The sequence below is a fragment of the Hyperoodon ampullatus genome, assembly GCF_949752795.1.
Source record: "Hyperoodon ampullatus genome assembly, chromosome: 4".
In the NCBI taxonomy this organism is placed as follows: Eukaryota; Metazoa; Chordata; class Mammalia; order Artiodactyla; family Ziphiidae; genus Hyperoodon; species Hyperoodon ampullatus.
The window spans coordinates 31,030,059-31,050,870 of record NC_136917.1 but is presented as its reverse complement, the minus strand read 5'-3'; the positions used below and the strand labels follow the sequence as shown (position 1 = coordinate 31,050,870).

General features: G+C 55.6%; 1 protein-coding gene and 1 long non-coding RNA gene across 4 annotated transcripts; one reads left to right on the top strand and one right to left on the bottom strand.

Annotated features, from left to right (window-relative positions):
• Positions 1–662: 662 nt before the first annotated feature.
• TIMM44 (translocase of inner mitochondrial membrane 44) lies at positions 663–19,858 on the top strand. Of its 3 annotated transcripts, XM_079701807.1 has the most exons (14): positions 663–775; positions 5,472–5,600; positions 7,614–7,715; positions 10,498–10,668; positions 11,666–11,746; positions 12,452–12,601; positions 13,608–13,747; positions 14,042–14,127; positions 14,682–14,774; positions 14,871–14,995; positions 16,363–16,413; positions 18,171–18,260; positions 18,878–18,988; positions 19,307–19,858. In XM_079701807.1, exons 2-14 carry the CDS (start codon positions 5,550–5,552, stop codon positions 19,424–19,426), a joined length of 1,371 nt encoding a protein of 456 aa, XP_079557933.1. In that variant the 5' UTR covers positions 663–775; positions 5,472–5,549; the 3' UTR covers positions 19,427–19,858. The 3 variants fall into 3 exon arrangements, with proteins under 3 accessions (XP_079557933.1, XP_079557934.1, XP_079557935.1); XM_079701808.1 differs by lacking the exon at positions 11,666–11,746; XM_079701809.1 differs by lacking the exon at positions 14,871–14,995 and having other exon boundaries at positions 19,307–19,445.
• On the bottom strand, positions 4,067–5,146 carry LOC307052852. Its single transcript, XR_013810877.1, has 2 exons — positions 5,044–5,146; positions 4,067–4,107 (listed from the first exon to the last, which is right to left on the bottom strand). It is a non-coding gene; the product is annotated as an uncharacterized lncRNA (long non-coding RNA).
• Positions 19,859–20,812: the final 954 nt, after the last annotated feature.

The following is a 20,812-nucleotide window of genomic DNA, read 5'->3' as shown; positions in this document are numbered from 1 at the left end:
TTATATGGGAACTCCCTGGACTTTCTGCCCAATTTTGCTATGAGCCTAAAACTCTAAAAAATAAAGTTTTATGTTACGAAAAAAAAACCCAACAGAAAACGAAGAATGGTCCCTAATTATTTTTTTTTTACGTTAATGCCTATATTGAGACTAGTAAGGCGAATACATTAAAATTATGCATCTATTCATAAAAAATAATGACACAGACACCATTTCCCCTATTAACAATATCTTAGACTGGTAGGAGACATTTGTTACAATTAAGGAACTGATACCGATAGATTATAATGAACTGAAGTCCATGCTTTATTCAGATTTTCTCAGATTTCCCCTAATGTCCTTTTTCTGCCCCAGGTTCTGTTTGGTACAACTGTAACAAATAACATTTGAGTTAGCCCTCAGTCTTGGCCTCCCCAGGCCATAGAATCAAATTGCTCTAACACTTACGAAGCGTGTAGGTGGGGGACAGCCTCTAAAGTAGCCTCCAGGACCCCTACCTCCTATAATCACGCTCTGGTCTGATCCTGTCCCCTTGACGGTGGGCAGGACCTAGTGAGTCCCTTTTAACTAACAGAATATGACAAATGTGGTGGGATGTCACAGCCAAGATTTGGTTACAAAAGACTGTCTTGCTGGCCCTCTCTTGCACCCTCGGATGGGAGCCGACTGCCATAATGGAAGCAGAAACTGAAGAGGGTCGCCAGGCAACAGTCGGTGGGAAATGGAGGCCCTTCATCCATCAGCCAGCAAGGGACTGAATCCTGCGAACAGCCACGTGAGTGACCTTGGAGCAGAACCTTCCCCCAGTTGGGCCTAGGGGGGCAAACTTCTGGATGCTTCTTATCAAAGTGCCCCAGTACCTTTATAAAAGAGGCCCCAGAGAGATTGCTTGCCCCTTCCACCATGTGAGGACACACAGCTTTACTGAGGTACCATTGATATACACAACCTGCACATATTCAATGTATACAATTTGATGAGTTGGGGCATCTGCACACAGACCCCGTCACCACAATCAAGGTTACGAACATGTCCATCATTTCCAAAGTTTTCTATGTGTCCCTTTGTTTTGTGGGTTTTTTGTTTTTTTTTTTTTTTTTTTTGCGGTACGCGGGACTCTCACTGCTGTGGCCTCTCCCGTTGCGGAGCACAGGCTCCGGACGCGCAGGCTCAGCGGCCATGGCTCACGGGCCCAGCCGCTCCGTGGCATGTGGGATCTTCCCGGACCGGGGCACGAACCCGTGTCCCCCGCATCTGCAGGCGGACTCTCAACCACTGTGCCACCAGGGAAGCACTGTGTGTGGTTTTTTGTTTGTTTGTTTTATTTGTTTGTTTGTTTTGCGGGGCATGGGGATGATGAGATCTACCCTCTTTTTTTTTTCACTTTCTTTTTTATTGATGTATAGTTGATGTACAATATCATATAAGTTACAGGTGTACAATATAGTGATTTACAATTTTTTTGTGTCAATCCCAAACTCGCTATCTATCCCTACCCCCCACCCTTCCCCCCTGGTAACCATAAGTTCGTTCTCTAAGTCTGTGAGTCTGTTTCTGTTTTGTAAATAAGTTCATTTGTATCACTTTTTTTTAGATTCTGCATATAAGTGATATCATATGATATTTCTCTTTCTCTGTCTTACTGGGATCTACCCTCTTAAGAAATGTTTTAAGTGCACAGTACAAGACTATTAACTGTAGACACCAAGCTGGCTGTATAAGAGAGCTCTGGAATTCACACATCTTGTGTATCTACCCCCCAGTCCCTGGCAACCACCATCCTACTCTCTGTTAAGCCGTTACATTTTGGGTAACTTGTTACAGAGCAGTAGATGAGTAATACAAAGAGTCTTTCTGTGATCATCTTAGTCCAAAATTTTGCCCTTCCGGGGACACCATGTACACACTTCCAAGAACGGGCTTTCTGGATGCTCCTCTGGAGGGTGGCTCCCCACTGCCTCGGTCCATGTCCTACTCCTGGCCTTGCTGTTGACTGTGCCCAGCCCACTGTAACACACACTCACTGGACAGCATTGGGAAGGTTTCCAGGCAGCCTGGGGTTCGTCTACTGATCCGTGAGAACAGACTGTCTTAGTCAGCTAGGGCAGCTATAACAAAACACCACACCCACTGGTGGCTTCAACAACAGACCATGATTTACTAGTAGGCTTTACAGGAACATGTAGATCAATCACAATCACCAATGACACACCAAGTCACAAGACGAAGCTGGTAAGTCTGCAACTGAGGTCTTATCAGGGAGCTGAAATCACAAAGACCCCTTCCCTTTTACCTTTTTTTGCCTTTAAGAAGACCTAAACAGACATTTCTCCAAAGAAGGCAAACAGATGGCCAACAGGCACATGAAAAGATGCTCAACATCGCTAATTATTAGAGAAGTGGAAATCAAAACTACAATGAGGTACCACCTCACACTGGTCAGAATGGCCATCATTAGAAAGTCTACAAATAACAAATGCTGGAGAGGGTGTGGAGAAAAGGGAACCCTCCTACACTTTGGTGGGAATGTAAATTGGTGCAGCCACTATGGAGAACAGTATAGAGGTTCCTTAAAAAACTAAAAATAGAGTTGCCATATGATCCAGCAATCCCACTCCTGGGCATATATCCAGAAAAGACAAAAGCTCTAATTTGAAAAGATACATGCACCCCAATGTTCAGAGCAGCACTATTTATAATAGCCAAGACATGGAGGCAACCTAAGTGCCCATCAACAGATGAATGGATAAAGAAGATGTGGTATATATAATGGTATATATAATAAGTAATGGAATATTACTCAGTCATAAAAAAGAATGAAATAATGCCATTTGCAGCAACATGGAAGGGCCTAGAGAAAAGCTTACTAAGTGAAGCAAGTCAGAAAGAGAAAGGCAAATACCATATGATGTCACTTATATGTGGAATCTAAAAAATAGTACAAATGAACTTATTTACAAAACAGAAACAGACTCACACACATAGAAAACAAACTTATGTTTACCAAAGGGGAAGGGGGGAGGGATAAATTGGGAGTATGGGATTAACAGATACACACCACTATATATAAAATAGATAAACAGCAAGGACCTACTGTATAGCACAGGGAACTATTTCCAATGTCTTGTAACAAACTATAATGGAAAAAAAAATTTAATAATTACACATATACATATATGTAGATAATTGAATCACTTAGCTGTACATCTGAAAGTAACACAATACTGTAAATTAACTATACTTCAGTAAAAACAAAAACCTTGTGCTCCCAGCCAGCCAGCAAGATGGATTTGAGATGAGTCTAGGTCTCCCATCTTCCAGGTTGGTGCCTCTTCAACTAATTAACCTTTCTCTGCTCCAAAGTCCAATGTTTCGGTTTGTTTGCCTCACTGTTCCTTGGGCACACAACCTTGAGTTTGACAACACATATATAGTTGTTTGCATATATATGTTTGTTTGCATATACATAGAGAAAGAATGCTAAAGCAAATGTAGTAAAATGAATCTAGGTGAAGGGTATATGAGTGTTCATTATAGTATTCTTGCAACTTTTTTGTAGCTTTGAAAATTTTCAAAATAAAAAGGTGGGAATAACACACAAACCACCCTCACTCTACCCCATATGTCCCTCCAGCTGTCACCATTTCACCTTCTAAGCACAGCAAAGATTCCTTGGAGGCATCTCTGTTCTCCCTCTCTATGTGGTGGTTAAATATTTAATAACTGGCCCTCCAAACAAACCAGAAAGCTACCGATCTGTAGTGTTTTTCAATTCCTATTGTCTAAATACTCCCACCATGGCCAATTTCAGGCTATTAATGTGGTGTCATTAAAGACAAAATGCATAAGAGATGCACTGCATATAATATGGTATTTCCAGCCTACAGATGTGATATATGCAAATAACCTCAGTAGCATAGATAGTAACATAATTAAGAAGTGCTGAGTTTTAAGTATTTATTACCTTTGTTTTAATATAATCCAGTTGATCGTAAGTTTATACAATCAATTTTTAAATAATGGCTGTGTTTAACAACTGCCTCCAAAATTCCTGAAAATTTGATAGTTGGCTCTTGCCAGGCAGTACAAGCTGGCTCCAGCACACCTCTGTAAAAAAAAAAAAAAAAAAGAAAAGAAAAAATCTCAGCCCACTGAAATCTGGCTTCCACAGCCACCATTCAGCCAAAACCCTCTAGCCTGTCTCCCCAGGGACCTCCTCCATATTACAAAATGAAAAGGACGATAGATAGAGCTCTGGCCCGGTCTGCCTTGCTTGAGTTCTCTGCAACATTTAGCACTGTTTACTCTACCTGCCTTCTCCAAGGCCCTCTAGATCCTCTTCTGACCTGCTGACCAATCCTTCCCAGTCTCCTTTAAGGGCTCTTCTTCCTCCATTTGACTATGGGGCTTTGATGTGCCCCTCTGACATACTCCCCCTGGGTGCCCTTGTCCAACTCCACGGTTTCAACTACAACTAAGAAGCCCAGACCTTCTTCTCAACAACAAACCTGTATATCCCAACCTCTTAACTAGTTTGCTCCTCTTCCAGTAAAGACATTTCAAACAAAGCCGAGTGGAAGCCTTCATCCCTCGAGGTGGAGGTCCTGAGTTACAGAAAACGCAGATCTGTCCAATCCTGAAGCCAGGGAATGTATGTTGCCTCCCTTTCAAGTCCCATAGACCTTATCACAGTTTACTAATGCAAAAGGTTTCAATAGGGCAAAGGCAACATACATTAACCCTCCCCACGGTACCAGCCCACCACCCCTCCCCAGCCTCAGATTGCATGGCCATGTCAAGGTACCGCCACTTGGTGGCGGCATTCTCCAAATGGAAAATAGTATCTGGGTGCTGACATGACAGAAGCTTCAGCTTCTTCAGGGCCAGGTGTATCAATTCACACTGAATCGATGGAGGGAGGAGTAGTCCACCCCCAGCCAGGTCTCAGCTTCCCGTTCCTTTTCTGGACCAAAACCAACAGGCGCCTTCCCAAAGTGCTGTACAAAAGTGGGCTCATTCGCCCTTGCTCGTGAAGCAACTCACTTGCCCGTCTGTTGGTCATTGTCCATCATTGTCAGTGAGAGCCAGAGTCAGTGGCTATTGGGCTGGTGCGTCGGTGTGGGTCGCTCTGTTTACCCGTTCTTCCGGCCACGCGAACCCCGAGCTGCCAGTCGGAAAATCACCGCTCGCGACAGAATCCACACCCTCAGGATCCGCCCCCTCGCTGTTTTGTCCAACCCTACGTCTCTGCCTCACAGGAGTACCCGCCCCCCAGGTCATATCCAGTCACAGTCCCCGCTCTTCCGAAATTCTGCCCTATCAGAGGCCTAGCTCTCTAGGAATACACGCCCACCACGAGACCACGCCCCCGTTGTGGATTTCCCTCTACGGCCCCGCCCTCCTTGGGAGCCCTGTCCAGTGATAGGCCTTTCCCTCCCACAAACCCCACCCTCATGTCTAGCTTTTCCCAGGCCCAGGCCGTACTAGGACGACGCGGCGGATGACGCCATCGGATAACGCCGCGAGAAGGTCACACGGGATCTTCCAGTATGGCGGCGGCGGCGGCGGCGCTACGGGGAGGCTGGTGCCGCTGCCCGCGGGTGAGCAGAGTGCTGGGCCGGGGGGGGCGGGCTTAGGGAGCTCCGGACCCGTGACCTCCAGAGCCTCGTTCTCCCCAGGCCTTTGATCCCTTCGGCCCTTCCCTGAGCTCGGCGAGAGGCTAGGAGTTTGGTCGCTGGGTCAGCCGAGGCCGGGGCGGGGGCCCCGGAGCGAGGCCTCGGAACGTGGGTACCGAAGCGAGGCCTGAGGGCGGGGGCCGGGCGTGCCGGGCCGGGAGCGGATCGCCCCTCACTTCCTGGCTGACCCCATGTGTACCGAGGAGTGAATGGTGTCCGTGGTGCTCAGTGGAGAAAAAGTAGCGAGGAAAAGGCAAAAAACCGTGACAGTCACAGCTCACCTTTATATGCCACGTCCCCCTACCGGGAGCATTTCCTGCATCGCCTCTCTTAATCCTCTGAAAGTGTGGGAGGTAGTTGTCGCCCTGGCTAAGAGCCTGGGCTCATAGATGCCCTGGGGGTCAAGGCGTGTAAAGCGGCTTCAGAGAATAGTACTCACGTTGCAGCTGTTTGTCGCTGTTTCACAGGGTAGGAAGCTGGGAACTCAGAATTGTTAAGCAAGCTGCGCACGGTCTCAAGAGTTGACTGGGGTGGCTGACCTGGTCCAAAGCTCAGGTCAGTCTGACTCCAGAGCCAGACTCTGGAGGAAGGAAAATATCTCCCAGGAATCTGAGTGTCAGGAGAAAGATGGTGTTTTTGACTCAGGACTGAGCTTTTTTTTCTGGGCTTGCTTGTCTTTTGAGGCAGGTTTTAAAGGTTGAATGTACACGTGTTTGGATTTGGGCACGTCCCAAGGAGAACCACCCTCAGGTTTGGTCCTGTTGGGGGATTTTTCTCCCCAGTGAGACAACCATCCACTTCTCTTTCAGGCTGTTGCTGAAGTCAGTGGCTCCAGGATCAATGGGTGTAGGCATTCAGAGGAGTAAAACAAGTTAGTTAAACTCCCAAGAGTTACTCTTGAGTAGCTATAGGAGAGTGTGGCATCTGTGTAAGTTCGGGGTGTTGCTTAGAGTGACTGGAGACAGGAAGCATGGAATGGGGAGAGGAAGGGCCCAGGGGATGTGGAAATGAAAGAGTGGTTCTATCAGGTCGTTGACATCAGTGTACCTAGCTCCGTGCTGGGTGCTAAGGTGTAGCATTGAACAGGACCTGCATGGAGCTTCCCTCATGGAGCTTTTTTTTGTTTGTTTTTTGTTTTACGCGGGCCTCTCCCTGTTGTGGCCTCTCCTGTTGCGGAGCACAGGCTCTGGACACGCAGGCTCAGTGGCCATGGCTCACGGGCCCAGCTGCTCCGCGGCATGTGGGATCTTCCCGGACCGGGGCACGAACCCGTGTCCCCTGCATTGGCAGGCGGACTCTCAACCACTGCGCCACCAGGGAAGCCCCCTCATGGAGCTTTAAGTTCATCATTTTGTAGGAGAAGAAATGCTTACCAAAGAGGTGCTACACATGAGGTTAGCAGCATCTTTGCCCAGGTGACACCCCTAAGTTGCTCTGCTCACATCTCAACCCTGGACCAGGACATGGTAGCTTTATTCCAGGGTTGTGCCTGGGACAAGTTAGCAGTGTTTACCCCTTGAAGCCCGGGCCTCTGGTCCTCCAAGGCTGACAGAAGTAGGGTGGGCTGGTGAGAGAAGACTGCTTGCCACCAGCGTCGAGTCTTAGCCTGCCCATTTTCAGACTAAGGTGTCCAGCCAGACTGTCATATTTAGCCTTCTTCCACCATAGGTTGGCATTTCGTAGGACCCATCAGTTTCCCCCACGTTCAGAGGCAGGAGGGTAGGTATGGGCTCCGGATGTGCAAATCAAGCGTTTTCTCTTTCCACCAGATTCCACTGGCTTCTCAGAATTTGGGAAGATGGTCAAGCATCTAGCATGCAGCAGACATGTGATAAAAATTGTCAAATGAATCTAAGACGACCCCTGCTCTTTTAGCGTGCCCTACTTCCTCATCACCCTCTAGTCTAAATGGATCTTTCTCTCTTCTCCCTCAATTAGAGATGCCTTGGAGGTGGAGTCCATTTTCTTTCCAGCCACAACCTAGTGCCACTACCCCATGGTACCTATCAGATGCCCCGGCCGAGTGGAGAGCTGACCCTGGTGAGTGACTCAGGATATAAGCAAGCCGGCAGGAGGGGGAGGTGTGAAAATCAGACCTCGTTGACAGGAGAGAGGGCTGCAGGATGCTGTCCACACTGCTGGGGGTGTCTGAATGGCAGGCATTCCACATCCAAGGTCTTCCGGAGTTACAGAGCCCAGTGGGCCTGGTCCTCTTCGTATCCCGGGAAGTGCTTGACACTGTTAGGATTAGGGCTCCTGCCTCACACAAAGTAGCATGTCTCAGCTCTGCTGGCTAGAAGGGCATTCCTCTAACTGAGCTGAAATCCACCTCCCGGTGGCTCCCACCTGTGGGTCCTTCACTAAGCAAGTCTGTGCCCTCTGCTGGGTGACAGCCCTCTGGGCATTTGAGCAGAGTCACCCATCCATCTCCTGGAGCTGGGTTTCCCCAGGCCATATCTCCCTTACTCTTTTTTTTTTTTTTTTTTGCCGTACGCGGGCCTCTCACTGCTATGGCCTCTCCCGTTGCAGAGCACAGGCTCTGGACGCACAGGCTCAGCGGCCGTGGCTCACGGGCCCAGCCACTCCGCGGCATGTGGGACCTTCCCGGACCGGGGCACGAACCCGTGTCCCCTGCATCGGCAGGCGGACTCTCAACCACTGCGCCACCAGGGAAGCCCCTCCCTTACTCTTTATGTTGTTCCTCACAGAGAGCATTTTCTAGAGCTTTTTTGCCTTCCCTGTCATTCCTCTTCAACCACGTTTCTGTTGGTGCCTCACCACCATGGGGAAGAAGGCCTGAAATCTCACAGTCTCCAAATCCACATGCTCAGGCAGCCCACACCCTCGCTTCCCTTCTGAGTCTCATCTCAGCCCTCTAGCCTCAGCATGCTTTATCTCCCAGATCCTGTCCTGGGGCTGTTGTGGGCTTGGGACATGCCCTTTGGCGCTTCCCCTTAGTTGTCCAGCCCCGCCCTCACCCCCAGTTTGCAGCCCTGGAGTGAGACATGGGGCTGCCGTGAGCTGGTGCAGTCCCTGACAGTCTTAGAACTTGGATTTCCCCTGGAGAAAGGCTGGTCAGGGCACATCTGGACCAGACAGCAGCCTGCTGTTACCAGGCTGGGCCACCGCACCTGTGGGGCAGCGCCCAGACTTGCTGCTGCTCTCCCTGGGGCTGGACGGGGACCGGGGAGGCAGTCACCCCTGAAACTTGTAGGGTGAACCCCCTGCCGCTGCAGCAGACCCCGCACGCCGGCAGGAGTGGTGGGGGCAGCTGAGCAGGTGCGGCTATTTCCCTGTGACTTGACTGGCTCACAGTCAGTCTTTAAGCTTTCTCTTTCCTGAGCCTGCACGTAGTTACACAGGGGGCGAAGCAGGCATCTACAGCCGGCTGTGTCTGACCCCGAAGCCTGCGTCTCGGGTAGGGCAGTGCCTGGAGCAGGGCCTCACGCTGTCTTCTGGCCTCTGGGTGTGTTCCATTGGGTTTTCCTGTGGAGACTGCAGGGGGGACCCTGAGCTCCGGCTCTCGGTGACTGTGATCCTGTGGGCCAAGAGAGGGAGGTTTGTGCCAGTCCCCAGGCCCTTGGGTGACATGTAAAGCCCAGCTGGGGACTCGGGAGTGGCCCCAAAGGAAGAAGTTACCCTGGGCCCAGAAGCCCCTGGAGTAGGGCCTGGGCCGGCTCTTCTGGAATAAGGGGCCACAGAGTCCTTTCAGCTCTAGTCCTGGGACGAGGGTCCCTTTGGGTGTTGGCCTTTTCCTTGGATGGGCGTGTGTGAGGCCCCATGAGGATTCCAAGCTGCGCCTGTTTCTCTCACCCCAGCGAGAGAAGGGGCCTGGCATTTTCTTTTGTTTTTTAGTAGACTTTATTTTTTTGAGCAGTTCTAGTTTTACAGGAGTATCAAGTGGAAAGTACAGGGCGTGCCCATCAACCTCCCGTCCCCCTCTCCTCCCACCGGGCACGCAGTCTTCCCCGGTTGTACATCTTGCAGTTAGGGCGGTACATTTGTTAAAACTGATGAGCCAGTATTGACACATTATTATTGACTTTAGTCTGTGGTTGACATTGGGTTCACTCTCTGTGTTGCATTTTATGGGTTTGAACAAATGTGTAATGTATCTACCGTTGACAGTATGGTTACAGAGTAGTTTCATTGGGGTAAAAATCCTCTGTGCTCTGTCCACCCTCCCTCCCCTCCTCCAGCCCCTGGCAACCACTGGCCTTTTCCTTGTCTGCATAGTATCACCTTTTCCAGGACCTTAGAGTTGGAATCCTACAGCCTGTAGCCTTTGCAGATTGGCCTCTCTCCTTTAGTGATACGCCCTTAAGGTTCCTTCACATCTTGTTTTGTTTCTTTTTTGAATCGCGATGTAATTGATATAACATGTCATGTGACTCCTCTTGTATTTTTTTCATGGCGTGATAACTCATTTCTTTTTCTTGCTGAATAATATCTTGTCCCACAGTTTACCGCCTGGTGGCTTTTTACTTTGTCTGTTATACTCTTCTAAAAGAGATAACTATTCATTGTGGGGTTTTTTTGGTTTTTGTTTTGCTTTGTTTTGTTTTTCGTCGTTGTTTTTGGCCGCACCGAGCAGCTTGCAGGATCCTAGTGCCCCAACCAGTGATTGAACCCGGGCCCTCGGCAGTGAAAGCGCAGAGTCCTAACCACTGGACCGCCAGGGAATTCCCCAGATATTGTTTTTATTTATTTTTAAATTTTTATTTATTTATTTATTTTTGGCCACGCCGTGCGGATTGTTAAACCTATATCAACAGAAAGGAGAAAATGAAAAAATTCTTCGTTTCTTTTGCATTCTTTCTAGTCCAAATCCTATTCTTCTGGAAACAGGAAAGGCTTTCTCTCCGGCTTGCTAGATAACATCAAACAAGAATTAGCCAAAAACAAAGAAATGAAAGAAAGTATAAAAAAGTTCCGAGACGAGGCCAGGAAGCTGGAAGAGTCAGATGCGCTCCAGGAAGCCAGAAGGAAATACGTGAGTCCCCTTTGCTTTGCGTCTCCCTGGGCAGTCACTCTTGCTCTCAGAGCCAGGAATTCCCTCCCAGGGCAGTGCTGGGGCGGCCGGGGAGTGAGGGGACAGGAGCAGGCCCCCAGCCTTCCAGTTCAGCCGTGAGACTGCAGCCTTCTCTACACACGGCCCAGCAGCACTGACGGGGTTTCAGAGCCCTCTCGACCTGCTGCGTCAGAATCTGCATCTCCACGGGTCCCTCGGCCACTAGGTTTGAGATGCGCTGCTCCTCAGGGCCTCTGACTGAAATGGGTAGAAAGTGAGTTGCGGGGCTGGTGTAATTATTATATTAATCACTGCCGCCGTCTCTCACGGAGTAGCTGCCAGGCGCCCGCCAGTGGATGGGCTTGGCACCCTTTATTTGTCTGCCCGTGAGGGCTCTGCCTGGTGGCACCCCCATCTCACCCGTGGGCAGCTGAGCCTGGGGTTGTGGGCATTTGCCCCAGGCCCCTCGGAGGTTTTGTTCTGTTGGCGCCCCTCCCAGGCCATGGGCGACGCCTGTTCCCCGTGAGTCTCCCCAAGTCACTCACTTGGATATAACTACCTGTGAGGGATTTGACCCTGTGGGAGATCACCCTTCCTTTTCATTAAGGAAGAGGAGTGAGCCGAGGGGTCGTCCGGGGGCAGCGCAGGCCGAGCGTGGGGCCGGGTGATGGGGAGGGGGCAGAGAGGGGCAGGAGAACGCTGAGAATGCCCCGCGCCGCCCCCAGTGTATCACTGGTGAGCATATGGGCAAGATCACCCCCTGCCGCCCAGACACAGATGCGGGGCCTGGGGCTTTGTGCTCAGGAGGGTCCCTGTCCCAGACTACAGCCAGGGACCCTGGGGGGCCGGGAGGGGACGGGTAGACAGGCTGAGGGAGTGGTAGAACGGGGTGTGTCTGGGGAGGAAGGAAGGGACTTCTGAGAAAACGCTTCTTTAGATTGTGTGTCGCAACACAAAGATACAACATCCTTTACCCTAGAGAACCATCGAATCAGAAACCATGCGGACGGGCGAGGTGATCAGGAAGAAGCTGGGGGAGATGACCGGCACTGTGAAGGAGGTAATGGCCTCCGGACCCCCAAGGCCCCTTAGGGCCTCCGGAGCCCATCTGTCCCTCACCTCTGGTGGAGGAGTCGGGGAGCAGTGCTGGGGGCAGCCGGGGGTGAGCAGGCGGGGGAGGCTGCCTGGTCGGGAGGCTTCCGGAATCAAAGTCCAGAATGCCTTTGGGAAGGAGGGAGAGCTCAGACTAACCCATTGGCCTGCGAGTCACCGCTTAAGTTAGAAGCCTCTGAACTACAAGCAAGAACAGGAGGAGGGTGAAATGAGGATGTTTTTCTTCCTGCCTTAGGCTAGAAGGAGTCTGGGACACTGCACGCTCCGCCCCTGGGAGAGTAGAGGTGGGAGTGAGACTCCTAGAGGGCCTGGGAGACTTTCTTTTTGTTGCTTCTCCTGGGCTGGAGAGAGGGGCAGGGCTTTGCCTCGATGCGCTGGCCTCACCTACCTCCCCTTCGTCCTGACCCCGGGGCTGCTGCTCCTGTGCTGTCCTTCCTGCCTGTTACAGGCCGGAGCCCTAGGGTCCAGTGCTCCAGAAATCATAGGCAGCCTTCTGGGGCATGTGCACCCCAGTCTCGGCTCCATGAGCCAGATGGGCTCAGGACACCTGCTCCCGCCCTCTGGAGGCTGAGTCTGCTGTTAGCTCGGGGGGAGCTCCTGCAGGCCCCCACCGGGTGCCATGCCAACACCTTCCTCTTCTCTGTCTCAGTAGAGTTTTGACGAAGTCAGTAAAAGTGACCTTGGCCGGAAAATCAAGGAGGGTGTGGAAGAAGCAGCCAAGACCGCCAAGCAGTCGGCTGAGTCTGTGTCCAAAGGTGGGGAGAAGCTTGGCAGGACCGCCGCCTTCAAAGCCCTCTCCCAGGTGAGCTGGGCTGGGGCTCGTGCCTGCGGGCGCTCTGGGCTCAGCCCCACAGAGGCCTCACCGAGGGCTGCAGGGCACACCAGGCCTCAGCCAATCCTGGCTGAGCAGCCTCGGGCAAGTCACAGCCCCTAGGGAGCTACATGTTAACAAACCAAGAGCCTCCAACCCGATGTCAGCTGCTGACACCCTTAGCTCACGTCCAGAACCCAGAGACTGTCAGGCTCTGGGTCACTTGAGGTCCTGAATTCATTCCGTAAATACCGCTTACCACGCGCTGGGCCCTCTACTGGCCATGGGGCCTCAGGAGAGAAGGTCTGAGTTCTTGCTCTCAGAGGATCCCGGGACAGGAATGGGGACAGGGAAGGGGCAGGCAGTTCCAAGTAACACATGACAGAGGAACGCTCGGGGGAGGCGCCAGGCCAGGGGAGTGGGCATCACCAGCTCGGGGCGCCCCACCCAGCTAGGTGTGGCCAGAGTGGTGGCAGGGACACCAGAGGGTCCTGGAGGCCGTGCGGGGGAGTTTAGGTTCATCCTGAAAGCATAGCCTCCCAGTGAGGATTCCGGCAGCAGCTCAGAGGAGGCCGGAGAGTGTCTTGGGTGATGGAGCCAGGAGGGAAATGGGCTCCAGAGGTTTGCGGAGGTGGGATCCAGAGGCTGGGTCAGCTCGGATGGAGGTGGTGAGGCAGAGGCAGCTCTCAGGACGCCCGTCCGGTTTCTGGCCCACGTGAAGGAATGTTTCCAGCTAGAGTGTGGAATCGGCCTCAGAATATGAGGGTCGTCTGGGGGCAGCTCTTGGTGGGGGGTGGGTGGGGGCAGAAGTCAGAGCTGGGGTCTCCCCTCTGCCTCTTGCCTGTGTCTCCCCCCGAGGCTTGGGCGTGTCCTTGCCCTGCACCTGCGAGTCACGTGACCTTGAGACCTGGGAGGCGTGGCCCCGGGGTGGGTCCACAGCTGCTGGTCTGGGGTGTTGGGGAGCCCCAGCTCCCACATGGCCGGCTGTGCTCTGCAGGGCGTGGAGTCCGTCAAGAAGGAGATCGACGAGAGCGTCCTGGGGCAGACCGGGCCCTACCGGCGGCCCGAGCGGCTCAGGAAAAGGAAGGAGTTCTCGGGAGAGAAATTCAAGGAAGAGAAAGTGTTTGAGGCCAATGAGTAGGTACCAGACCTGCCAAGGGGCCCCCCTCTCACCACCTCCCTTTGCAGCACCTGCACTGCTGTCCGTTTCCCAGGACCCGCAGAGGGTTCCTACCCAAGTCCGTTTGTGGGGTTTCTTTGTGCCCGAGGTTCCCAGGCACCCTGAGAGGACTGGGAGGGGAAGGGCAGGGTGGCAGGAAGGGGGAAAGAGGAGGCAAGAGGCCGGGGTCATCACACCGTCCTGCTGCCCCCTCTCCCCGTGCGCGGAGCGGCTCCCGGGCTGCGCTCACTGGCTTCCCCGATCTTCCCCAGGGAGGCCCTGGGGGTCGTGCTGCACAAGGACTCCAAGTGGTATCAGCAGTGGAAGGACTTCAGGGACAACAACGTGGTGTTTAATCGTGAGTGTCCCCGTCTCAGAGAACCGCCTGGCGGCAGGCCGGTGACAAACACTTACCAGTGCTCCCCGAGGACCGGGCACAAGACAGAGCAGGAGGCCGGGGTCAGAGAGGACCAGTCACTCCCACAGCGTTGCCCAGCGAGTGAGCAGTGGAGCGCAGGCCTCAGGCGGCCTGAGGGGAAGCGCCCAGTACCTCTTGGGCGGTGGGCTACCGCCGTCAGGGCTGGGCCACCACTTTGGCTGGAGCTGGTATCGTTGTGAGGCAGCCAGGTGCACGTGCCAGCCACCCCCCCATGTGAACTTGGCCTCGACACACTGAGGCCAAGAACCAGAACTTGGCCTGGACACTGAGGATGTCCAAAGGCCTGTGTTCCCTCGGTAGCGAAAGCCGCAGCCAGCAGGGGCGGCGCCCGGCGTTCACTCGGCTCCCCTCAGCCCCTGCCGGAGGGGTCTCTGCAGCCTCCCAGAGTCAGCCAGCAGGCTCGGAGGGGGCTGCGATGGAGTGGGTGTGTCTCTCCGGAAGGGGCCCCTGACCCCATCCGCCACCCGCCACAGGATTATTCGAGATGAAGATGAAGTATGACGAAAGCGACAATGCTTTCATACGGGCGTCCCGCGTGCTGACAGACAAGGTCACAGACTTGCTGGGTGAGTGGGCTGCCCCGGGACCGTCCCCCAACAGCCCAAGCCGGTGGTGGGAGGGGGTCCCGGGCCCTCACCCCACTCCTGGCTCTGCTGCCCCAGGGGGCCTGTTCTCAAAGACGGAGATGTCAGAGGTTCTCACGGAGATCCTGCGGGTGGACCCCGCCTTCGACAAGGACCGCTTCCTGCAGCAGTGTGAGCACGACATCATCCCCAATGTCCTGGAGGTGCGTGTGCGGCTGGCAGGGCCGTGGCCCCGTGGAGAGTTCTGGCAGGGTCGCTTGGCTGTGGATGGGGCTTCTGAGTGGAGAGGTGGCTCCAGTGTTGACAGAGGCCTGAGCACCCCACACGGCCAGCCCTTGTTAGTCAAGCAGCTCGAGAAAGCCAGGCCGCTGCGGTCTCCTGCAGCCCCCGCTGGTCCCTGGGCTGGTGCCCTGACCATTCTTGCCTCGCCCATGGGGTGTGTCTGCCCCAGGGACTGAGTTTCTCACCCACTGGAGCCTGGAGCCCTGTGGCTTGTTTCCCTCGAGCTCTCTTCCTGACATTGTTCCCTTGAAGCTGCCAGGGGCCAGGTGTTTGTCTCCCAGGGGCCAGGGGCCCTTCAGGAGTTGGGAGAAGCCGGCTGCTGCTTCAAGGGCGCGGGGGCAGCGCATGACTCAGGGCAGGGAGGCGGGACCAGCACAGCAGCCCAGGGGCCTTTCCTCTCTGGGAACCCTGAAGCCCATCTTCTGGTCTTCTCGCCTCTCCTTTTGGCACATAAACGAGGAGGAGGCGACTTGCTCAAGGTCACGCTCCTCTAGGCACCCCCAAGCTGGGGCTGGAGCCTAGGCATCCTGCAGCCCAGCCAAGCCAGGGGCCGTTGGCACGGCCTTAGTGGGACCGCAGGCAGCCCGTCCAGCCCCGTGTGAATGTCCGTCCCTTCCTCCCGCACCGCCTCCCCCTGGCCCCCACTCCCTCCTCCGAGTTCCCAGGTCCCTCAGGACACTTGGCAGGGTTGGGAGGAGGTGAAAGTGTAGCATTTCCCCAAAGCAGCAGCCCAAGCATGGGCAGAATCTTCTGGGCTGAGATTGTCTCAGCCCCCAGATTCCCTGTGGTTTCCCACCAGCATCTCACCACCCCACTCCCCCCAAAACCCACCCTCTCCCTCCCCAGATCCAGCCCTGTCTCTGGGTTCCTGTGGAAGCTTCTCTCATTTACACCCTGGGAACCCTCCCCTGCACTCCCCCTCTGCCCCGTCCCGCGTGGACCTGGCTGTCTAAGGCTTCTTCGTCCCCAGGGGAGGTAGAATGCCCTGCCTGGCCTCCTTGGGTCGGTTTCCCGGCCAGGGCGAGAGCCCCAAACGCTGCCACCTTCCTTTTCCTTCCAGCAGGCCGTTGGGACCCAGCCTGGGCTGCCCCGTTGTCACTTGCGGGGGCTCTGCTCCCACTGCTGCAGCCTGGCCCGGTCTCCCTTCCCCAGATTAGGACCCGGAGGCTGGGGCGGGGGGTCTGCAGAGGAAACGTTCTAACTGGAGAACATTCTCCAGAGTTTACCTGCCTCAAAAGCCCACTCTCATTCTCACACTTTTTTTTTTTTTTTGTCTTTCCCTTTTTAGGCCATGATTTCTGGAGAGCTCGACATTCTCAAAGACTGGTGCTACGAAGCTGTAAGTGCTTGCTTGCTTTCCCCCCTTATTTAGGCCTAAGAAGAAATCACAGTTCAGAGGAGATCTGCTTGGGTGGCTCATTCCGAGAAGGGCGGGGTGTCAGGGGCGGGGGTGGCTACAGGCTGGGGGCCCAGGGGTCGGGGTGGGCGGAAAGGGACGGCAGATAACCCGGGGGGTGCATTCGATATTCCCTCAGTGCACGGGGGTCGTGGGTGCTGGCTGGCAAGTGGGGTTTGAGGCCCCACAGCCTCCCTTCCCTGGGCCGGAGTTACATCATCGGGCTCATCTCATGGGGGTCGTGAGGATGCTTCGGGGACACAAGGGCAGCGCTCCAGCACATGCAGCGCTGGATGTATTCATTAGCTGTTCTCATTGCAAGATCCTCAAACACATCCAAACAGACATTGATAGATTCCCCCCCGGGAAGAGCCGTGTGTCCTGACGAGGCCCGGCTGCTTCCTGGAGTCGGGGCTCTGGGCCCCGGGCCACAGGCCTGCTGGGCTGCATGGCGGCGGCTCAGGCGTCCTTGGGAGCATGCTGTCTGCACTGCCCCTTCCTGGCAGCCTCCCCATCCCCGTCATCAGGCCACCTCACCCCACCCTGCTCACTCCCTGACCTGTGTCTTCACCGCGTTTGTTCCCCCTGCTCCCTCCCCCACCAGCTTCTTGATACTGAGCAATCCAGAGTCTCTTTTGGCTGATTTTATTCTGTACCCAGCTCACAAACAACTTGAAAAAGCAGAGGAGAAGATGTCAGGTTTTCTTGTTAAATACTCCCCTGCACGGTGACTAATCCAGCGGGCATTTATAAGTGGTTTGGGGTTTTTTTTTTTGTTTTTTGTTTTTTTTTTACTTGGGGACCATTAGGATGTGGCTGGTTACCTTTGCCAGCAAGCTGCTGCTGGTGCCCCTGGAAACGCAGCTGAAGTTGCAGCCACTCACACAGGGGTGTTTTGAAAATGTCATCTTTAAGAAAACCACACAAGAAGTCAGATTGGCCCCTTTTTTTTTTTTTTTTTTCACTTGGTGGATCAGTCAGTTACTTCCATAAAGAGTGGGTGCTGTTGGAATGCCTTCTGTCATGGTTGCTTGTTGAGATACAAGGCTGCTGGCTCCTGTGTCCCAGGCCTGGGAGCAGGCACAAGAGGGTTAGGGTGTCATTTGGGGCACCACTGCCCCCGTAAGAGGAACAGGCTGCCAGTGGCCGAGACCCGCCCACAGGGGCTGGTCAGTGACAAGGCGGTAGACCCGGGCAGTTCACCCCAGAGCAGCCATGGGGTAGGATGAATCCTAGAAAAAGCGTTTGGTTCCAGGCCAAGATTCACAGTGAGGTGAACGTGGGAATGTTCAGGGTCAGCCAGAGAGGCCTCGACTTACCTCTGGGAGTGTATTCCAGATCGCGTTCCCAGAGAATTACCGGCCTCGCTGATTAATACCGCTTTCAATAGTGTTGATATGGTGCTGTCTTTATAATGAGAGGGCAGTGTGTGATTCGAGCCAGCCAACGGGTGGCACCAGCCTCCCTGCTTGGACCCATGCTCCTGGCATCTGCCACTCCTGGCGCCACACACCCAGGAGCCGGGAGCCATTTCTGGAAGGTACAAGAGCTGAAATCCTGAAACCCCATGGTGAGCTCGCCCACAGGGAGCTTCCTGAGACACCGCAGCAGCCCCCCGGCTCCCCTGCGGTGCAGTGCCTTGGCGTGGCTCGCACGCACAGGTGGCCAGCCATACGGTTGTGTCTGGCTTCTTGTTGCAGACCTACAGCCAGTTGGCCCACCCGATCCAGCAGGCCAAGGCGCTGGGCCTCCAGTTCCACTCCCGCATCCTGGACATCGACAACATCGATGTGAGTGCCTCTTCCGGGGGGCCAGGTGGACCCCAGGGTGGGCAGGGGTGCTTCTCTGAATTGCGCTCAGCTGGGAGGGTTGGGCTCCCCCTCCCTGGAGGAGTTCTAGTGCTTGGATTAAATGGCCTCCAGGGTCCCTTTCAGTGGAAGGTTTCCACAGTCTTGCTGTCAGGAATTCTCAGGCAAGTGGTGGCCCAGGGGGTGCTGTTGCCCAGGCCAGGGTCCCCTGAGGCCCCTGAAGCCAGGGCTATCCCTGCACCTTCACTGGGGAGGCTTTGTCAGGACCGCTCAGGCCCCCCACTGGTCTGCTCTGCCACGATCGCCTCGATTTCCTCCCCGTGGGGAGCTGAAGGCACACCCACACCTGTGCGCAAGACAGCCGGCTCTGAGAGGCCATTACGTGCCTGCACAGCCTCAGTCCGGGGAGCCTGTGTGGGTCCTCAGTGGTTCACATTCTGCCTCACAATTGGGACGTGCCCGCCCGGGCCAGTGGGAGGTGGCAGCCCTGGGGTGCTGAAGCAGGGGTCTGCACCTGGAGCGGGGAGCGGCAGCGAAGGGGCTGGGGACCATTCTCAGGCCTGCCTGCCCTGTCGTGCCCCTCCCCCCCGCCCCTGCAGTTGGCCATGGGCAAGATGATGGAGCAGGGCCCTGTGCTGATCATCACCTTCCAGGCCCAGCTGGTGATGGTGATCAAGAATCCCAAAGGCGAGGTGGTCGAGGGTGACCCGGTGAGTGAGCGGGGGAGGGGATGGGGCGGGAACACGCAGTGAGGCCAGTTGAGAGGGGATGCGGCGTGGCAGGGCAGCACTTTGAGCTGGGCCTGGCGGAGGGTAGCTTATCTCTCCGGTTTGACCAAGTCCTGAGTTACAGCCTCTGTCCCTGCCTCTGCTCTGGACCCCAGACCCAGGCCGACCCCGCAGCACCACTCCCTGGTCCCTCCCAGTGCCCTGACCTGGCAGTGTCTCTCTCCGTGCCCTGCACTCGTCCTGGAGTGGGTGCCGGGCTCACACCCTGCCTCCAGCCCTCACCCTTCCCTGATTCTGCAGGACAAGGTACTGCGAATGCTGTGCGTGTGGGCTCTCTGCCGAGACCAGGGCGAGCTCAACCCTTATGCGGCCTGGCGGCTCTTGGACATCTCCGCCTCCAGCACAGAGCAGGTCCTCTGAGCGCAGCAGCCACGACTAGGGCCTCGGGGCTGGATCGTCACTGCAGACACACGGGGGACTGGTGTCCACCTGCAGCAACTGGACCTCTGGGGACAAGACTGTCAGCTGTGCCCCCGCCGTGCCAGGACTGCTGCAGAGCTAGCGGGATGCGGCGGGGAGGGGAGGGGCTGCTGTGCACAACGCCAGCCCCAGCGCCGCCCCTCTGCCCCATGGGGGCTGCTCGGGCCCCGGGCACCCAGGCCACGGGCAGTGCCCAGAGGCCCCCAGCCCAGGGGTACCCTCCCAGGACCCAGTGGTGCGGCCTGGGCCCACTGGCCACATCAACCAGGCCGTTTCAGCCTTTTTTTTTTTTTTTTAACAGTGCCCTTATTATTATCCTATACATACGCAGAGATTTGGAAATAATAAAACAACAAAGTGCAGGAGAGCAACCTGGGTAGTCCAAGGTGTCTGTCACTGGGGTGGGGGGAGCTGGGACTGGGGGGGGCAGCCCAGTGGTCATGGGGCAGCGGTCATGGTCACTGAAGGAACTCAAGCAGGAGGAGGACTCACCTGGACGGGACCCTGCCCACCCTGAGTATGTTGTCGGGCCGGGGGAGGGGGGGAGGAAGGAGACTGGAAAAGCTACGGAGGTTTTCAGTGACCTGGGTGGGGTCGCTTGAGGGTTGGGGTCCCCGAGGCTGGAGGACCTTAAGCGCCTGTATGAGTTTTGGGGACACTGGGATCCCCCAAACAGGGAGTCTGAGGGGTCGGTTGCAGAGGAGAATGGGGCTGTGGGAGCTTAAGTCGGGCTGGGTGGTTTGGAGGGGGTGCCTGTGGGGGTGGAAGGGCAAGGCCCTCGGTGCTGACGGTTCTATGGGGCCGGTGGTCTCCCCGGCGCCTCTGGGCGGGGCCCTGTTCTCCCGGAGGACGGGGCGGGGTCGCGGGCCCGAGCGCCGCTCCCTGCGCAGCCTCCGCCCCCCGCGGCGGCCCCGCCCCCGTCGCCATGGGAACAGCCGCGGCGGCCCGGCTGGCGCGGAGCTCGCCTGCCTCGGTCTCCGCCGCTCCAGGGGCGGGTGGGGTGGGCAGAGTCCGGGCCGCCGCCGCGGCCACCGGGGAGAGACCAGGAGCGGGTGCGGGTCCCGGAAGAGAGCGCGGCTGCCGGCCGCTTGGTCCCGGTCCCGGTCGAGGCCAGGGTGAGGGGCGCGGCGGGGCGGGGGCGCGGGCGGTGGGGGAGGGGGGTCCCCAGGACGCAAGAACAAAGGGAGCGGGGTGGGGGAACCGGGTCTCGCCCCCCACCACGCAGCCCGGGCCGCGCGTTCGCACCTGTTGTGCGCGGGCCGGCCGGGTCGGGGTTTCCTCTCCTTGCTCTTAGCGTCCCCACCTGCGCGCACGCCCGGAGTTGGG

Excerpts from the sequence above, each read along its gene's own strand:
- TIMM44 (XM_079701807.1), top strand. The coding sequence starts at position 5,550 with ATGGCGGCGGCGGCGGCGGCGCTACGGGGAGGCTGGTGCCGCTGCCCG. Across the intron at positions 13,748-14,041 it reads AAAGTGTTTGAGGCCAATGA|GGAGGCCCTGGGGGTCGTGC; the intron begins GTAGGTACCAGA and ends GATCTTCCCCAG. Across the intron at positions 14,128-14,681 it reads CAACAACGTGGTGTTTAATC|GATTATTCGAGATGAAGATG; the intron begins GTGAGTGTCCCC and ends CACCCGCCACAG.